Raw genomic sequence first — 6,053 nt, 5'->3', positions numbered from 1 at the left:
CATGTGTCTAACGAGACAATAACATTGGCCAGCGTTAACATATGACATCAATTCTGGCATGACCACAGTATTAGAGGGCGCCAAGAGACGTCATCCTCCTCTTCTTCTTCAAAGGGACTGTTTGTTTGAAGCATGCATCCGGTAAGAATGCTATTCTTTCTTTCTACCATGGCGAGCACTAGTAAGGCATTTAAGAAGTGTGTGGATCTGTGCCCATGTTATCTGACACCTGATGACACGCATGATCTTTGCGCGAAGAGCAAATGCGTGACGTCCTCGAGGGGGGCGGTTTGCATCCATTGCAAAGTATTTTTATGAAAAAGCTCTGCTTTCGTTTCACCCATCAGTTCCCCGTGGCTTGGGACCCACTACTGCTCAGGCACGGAGGAAAATGAGCTCGTAGGGTTCTCAGGAGGACCTCACTGATGAGTTGAAAAAGGGGCTTTCTCTTTCTGGTTCATCAGTCACGGACAAGAGTGAGCTGCTGGACGATGATATACGATGATGAAGATACGAGAGTAAGTTGCTGGAAGATGATTTCAGCTGGTTTTGCCAACATCAAAGCGATACGAAAAAACAGATATGAGAAGATGCCCCCTATTGAAGAGACGTTAGCCTGCTATCTCTCTATCGGCAAGACTTCTTCTCTCAAGGCTCCCTCCTTGCCATCCAAAACCCCTTCAAATTACATCTCGTCTGAATGGCAAAGCCTACGCTGCAGCAGGTCAGGCTGCAGCTTCAATGCACTCCATGGCAATTTTGCAAGCTTACCAGACTGACCTGTTGAATGACCTGGATAAAGGTCAGGGTCTCTCCCCTGATGAAGTGGCTGAGCTGAGCCGCACCACAGATCTTGCTCTACATGCCACTAAGCAGACCGCTACTGCCACTGGAAGATCTATGGTGGCCATGGTGGTCACGGAGAGACATTTGTGGGTGAACCTGGCTGACATCAGGGTGAAAGAGAGGGGCTTTCTCCTCGATGTGCCAGTGTTGCCTTCTGAGATTTTCTGCACTTCCGTTGAGATGTTTGTCGAAAAGTTTAAGGAGGCGAAGGCATGCTCAGCTGCCTTCAATTCCTTGCAGTATGGTAATAACTGATAAGTTGGGCAGGACACTAACAAAACTTTGACACATTTACAGTTATAGAGACTTTTCAAAACCCCTGATATAGACAAACTTGCAAATTCATATGCAATATATTAAAATTTAATTTTGATGGTTTGATGTAGCCAATAAATGGCTGTGCTTAAAAAAAATAAAAAAATAAAAACAAAATAAATAAATAAACACCCACACATATGGTCATGATAGACCATTTATATTAGGTGTTTTTAAATACTGTGTACTTAATAATAAAAAAATGAATTGTTAGGTATAGTGTACCTCTTATTGTCATGGTGTGACAGCCCTCCTTGGGCTCGACATGGGAACTGGAGCCCTCTCTGTGCTACACTTGGGGACTGGAAGGGGGTGGAAGCAAAACCGGAAAACAAAACGGGGAGAAGGGGCGCCGCTTACTTTCAGTTTGGGTGCTGTCTTCTGTCACAGTGTTGCCTACTGTGTCGGCGCGAGGAGCGATGGAGATGTAGTAGAAGTCAAGAGTCTTTATTTACCACATGGAACACACACGTAGGAACGAGGATTAACGACAGAGACAGCACAGCAAACTCAAACACTATAAATACACAGGACTTGACGAGAAACACCTGGGATCAATAAACATAATTGCACATGAGTGAAAACGGGTCATGGAAAGCACATGGGGAGCAAAACACAAAACAGAGTCTGACAGTTATGTTCATGTTGAATTACAACACTGCTGCTCTTGAGGTGGGATACGGGTAAGTTAAAGGGTTAGTTCACCCAAAAATGAAAATTATCCCATAAATTACTTACCTTCAAGTCATCCTAGGTGTATATGACTTTCTTCTTTCAGACGAATCCAGTCGGAGTTATATTAAAAATTGTCTTTGATCTTTCAAGCTGTTTCATGGCACTCAGCGGGTCTTGCATGCATCAGTCCAAAAGAAGTGAAATAAAAAGCACCCATCCATAAAAAAAAATAGTGTCTCACAAGATCACAGACTATTTTTAATATAACTCCGACTGGATTCGTCAGAAAGAAGAAAGTCATATACACCTAGGATGACGAGGGTAAGTAATTTATGGGCTAATTTTCATTTTTGGATGAACTAACCCTTTAAGGGGCGGGCTTGGTGGAAAAGTGAAAAAAAAAGCCCCCATCCAAAAAAAAAAATAGTGTCTCACAAGATCACAGACTATTTTTAATATAACTCCGACTGGATTCGTCAGAAAGAAGAAAGTCATATACACCTAGGATGACGAGGGTAAGTAATTTATGGGCTAATTTTCATTTTTGGATGAACTAACCCTTTAAGGGGCGGGCTTGGTGGTATGGTTAGGTTTAAGGGGTAGAGGTAAAGTCAACAGTGTAATTATAGATGTAACTACAGAAATTAACTAGAGGCTAAAGTTCGTAAACAAACTTTGATGTTGGCTTGACAAAGACAGCCTGGGCAGCCTTGGGGCAAAATAACCAGAGTACTTGTGTGTCCGGTGTTCTTGAGCTGCCCCGCTGCAAAAAAAAAAAAAGTAGAACAGTTATAGTTTTCATAATATTTTTCTGTGGACACTTGCTATTTTCTATTCTAATAAAAAAGCCTATTAGGCTATGCCAACAGCTTGTACAGAGTTGGCTAGCTGGATGCAAGATATACTGTAAGTATTGAGGAGATTACAGTTTTTGCACACTTATTATATTGGGCTTTATTAAACTTGCTATGCAATTTATAAGTACAAGTCAATTTATTGCATTATTTTCAGTCTTTGAACTGAGATCTTGAAGGATTTGCTATCCTGTGGCTCCCTCGTGTGGACAACATTAGTATTATGGCCTTCATCTTTGAATCACATTAATATAAATGGCTAATATTTTTTGAACAATTAAAAATATTTAATGAATATTTTACTGAAAAATATACCCAGATTAAACTCAATTTCACTGATTCGGCGATTTCATGCTTTAAAAGTAAAATTTTCAACTGACATTTTAAACATTAATGATTGATTATTATGTCACTTGTTAAATGGTTATTTAACAATTATAATATATAAACATATATATATATAATATGTTTTCATAATATTTTTGATAGACCCTTGTTATTTTGTATTGTAATGAAGAAGCTTTTTAACAGAAATTGTCATTAGCAAAAATTTTACGCTAATTTCATATAGGTTTTCAACAGTTGAAGCACTTTTAAGTATCCTACCTTTTCAATGGCTGTTTCCAACGGTTTTTTTTAGGATTTAAATTTCAAAAAGTCAAAGTAGTTAAAGCATTTTAAGCACCTTGTATGAAACTGTTTAGACCAATGTAATTTTCTGTTCTAACTAACAAGTTTATTATGATAATAAAGTTGTAGATACCAGTTAAATTGTGCAATAAGCAAATTGCAAACAGTAGCATAAAACAGCAGGTTTTAGGTTTGTAGATGTTTAGTTGCAGAAATGGAAGTATCAAATATAAAATAACATTGCATAGTTTTAATTAAATATTGATTCTTGTTAGAGCAAATAAACAAATAAATAAAATAAAAAAACAGCCAAGACAAATTTATGATTTTCTCAGTTTTTTTGGATTAACATTGAAGACTAACGGTAAATGCAGTCGCTTTAATGTTCAAATCCAATATACTGATATAATGATACACCTCAGATTTATTTTTCAACAGTTTATGTGAGACATAAACGATTGTTTTCGATGATATTCGCCAAGCTATCATGTATTTTGAAAAAATATTGTATGCGTTTGTCCGTTCGAGCGCTGAGAAGCCAGAATCAGCGCGCTCCAGAGCGCGAGTGTCCGAGACGCGACACGTTGCCCTGCAGTTAAACACAGAATATCTCACAAGCACTCATAAGCACTCATTTTACCTCTTTAATATGTTCTTCTAATTGTATTGCCTTCAATTGCTAGAGTGTTTTAATTTACGAGGCTTTAAAACACATGCAAAGGATGTAATTTCTGTACACATTTGTCCATTCGAGTGCCGAGAAGCCGGCGCGTCGCGATGTGACGCAGATGTCAGTGAAACATAAAAAAGAGAGATTAGCGATTGCAAAGTAGTGGTAGGAGAAAGTGTAGCTAGACAGCATAGGATGGTGGTGTGTAAGATGACTCTGGTGGTGAGGAAGATGAAGAGAGCAAAGGCAGAGCAGAAGACAAAGTGGTGGAAGTTGTAAAAGGAAGAGTGTTGTGTGGTTTTCAGGGAGGAGTTGAGACAAGTTTTAGGCGGTCAGGAGGTGCTTCCAGATGACTGGACTACTATAGCCAAAGTGATCAGGGAGACAGGTAGGAAGGTGCTAGGTGTGTCATCTGGAAGGAGGAAAGAAGACAAGGAGACTTGGTGGTGGAATGAGGAAGTTCAGGAGAGGATCCAGAGGAAGAGGTTAGCTAGGAAGAAGTGGGACAGTGAGAAGACGGAGAAAAGTAGACAGGAATATAGGGAGATGCAGCGTGAGGTTAAGATAGAGGTGGCAAAGGCCAAACAGAAAGCTTATGAGGACTTGTATGCAAGGTTAGATAGTAAGGAAGGTGAGAGGGATTTGTATCGGTTGGCGAGGCAGAGGGATAGAGATGGAAAGGATGTGCAGCAAGTTAGAGTGATTAAAGATAGAGATGGAAATGTGTTGACAGGTGACAGGAGGGTGAGGGAAAGATGGAAGGAGTACTTTGAGGAACTGATGAATGAGGAAAATGACAGGGAGAGAAGAGTAGTAGAGGCAAATATTGTTGAGCAGGAAGTAGAAAGGATTACCAAGGGTGAAGTTAGGAGAGCTTTGAAGAGGATGAAGAGAGGAAAGGCGGTTGGTCCTGATGACATACCAGTGGAGGTATGGAAGTGTCTAGGAGAGATGGCAGTAGAGTTTTTAACTAGGTTGTTCAACGAGGTCTTAGAGAGTGAGAGGATGCCTGAGGAATGGAGGAGAAGTGTTCTGGTGCTGATTATTAAGAACAAGGGAGATGTGCAGAGTTGTGGGAACTACAGAGGTATTAAGCTGATGAGCCATACAATGAAGTTGTGGGAAAGAGTAGTGGAAGCAAGGTTAAGGGGAGAAGTGAGCATTTGTGAGCAGCAGTATGGTTCCATACCAAGAAAGAGCACTACAGACGCATTATTTGCATTGAGAATGTTGATGGAGAAGTACAGAGAGGTTTGGAAAGAGCTGCATTGTGTCTTTGTAGACTTAGAGAAAGCGTATGACAGGGTGCCAAGAGAAGAGCTGTGGTATTGTATGAGGAGGTCTGGAGTGGCAGAGAAGTATGTTAGAGTGGTGCAGGATATGTATGAGAGCAGTAGGACAGTGGTAAGGTGTGCGGTAGGTGAGACAGAGGAGTTGTGGAACAGTGAGGTTACAGGGAGAAGAGATAAAGAAGGTGCAGGATTTTAAGTACTTAGGGTCAACAGTCCAGAGCAATGGGGAGTGTGGAAAGAGGTGAAGAAGCGTGTGCAGGCAGGTTGGAATGGGTGGAGAAAAGTGTCAGGTTTGTTGTGTGATAAAAGAGTACCAGCAAGAATGAAAGGAAAGGTGTACAGGACAGTAGTGAGACCAGCGATGTTGTATGGTTTGGAGACAGTTGCACTGAGGAAAAGACAGGAGGAAGAGTTAGAGGTAGCAGAGCTGAAGATGTTGAGGTTCTCTTTGGGAGTGACGAGGATGGATAGGATCAGGAATGAGTACATCAGAGGGACAGCACATGTGAGATGTTTTGGAGACAAAGTTAGAGAGGCCAGGTTGAGATGGTTTGGACATGTTCAGAGGAGGGAGAGTGAATATATCGGGAAAAGGATGCTGAGGTTAGAGCTGCCAGGCAGGAGGCAGAGAGGAAGACCAAAGAGGAGGTTTATGGATGTAGCGAAGGAAGACATGAAGGTAGTCGGTCTGAGAGAAGAGGATGCAGAAGGGGATAGGGCTAGATGGAGGCAAATGATTCGCTGTGGCGACCCCTGAAGGGAACAGCCGAA

At 41.1% G+C, this 6,053-nt stretch overlaps 1 protein-coding gene across 1 annotated transcript; it reads left to right on the top strand.

Moving 5' to 3' along the window:
* The first annotated feature begins 750 nt into the window (after positions 1-750).
* On the top strand, positions 751-5,420 carry LOC107565898 (uncharacterized). Its single transcript, XM_016251194.1, has 4 exons — positions 751-957; positions 1,410-1,532; positions 4,273-5,025; positions 5,328-5,420. Exons 1-4 carry the CDS (start codon positions 751-753, stop codon positions 5,355-5,357), a joined length of 1,113 nt encoding a protein of 370 aa, XP_016106680.1. The 3' UTR covers positions 5,358-5,420.
* The last annotated feature ends 633 nt before the right edge of the window (positions 5,421-6,053 follow it).

The sequence above is a fragment of the Sinocyclocheilus grahami genome, unplaced genomic scaffold, assembly GCF_001515645.1.
Source record: "Sinocyclocheilus grahami isolate Dianchi unplaced genomic scaffold, SAMN03320097.WGS_v1.1 scaffold1034.1, whole genome shotgun sequence".
NCBI classification, from domain to species: Eukaryota; Metazoa; Chordata; class Actinopteri; order Cypriniformes; family Cyprinidae; genus Sinocyclocheilus; species Sinocyclocheilus grahami.
Note: the sequence above shows the minus strand (reverse complement) of the source record. Positions and strands in the feature narration are given on the sequence as shown.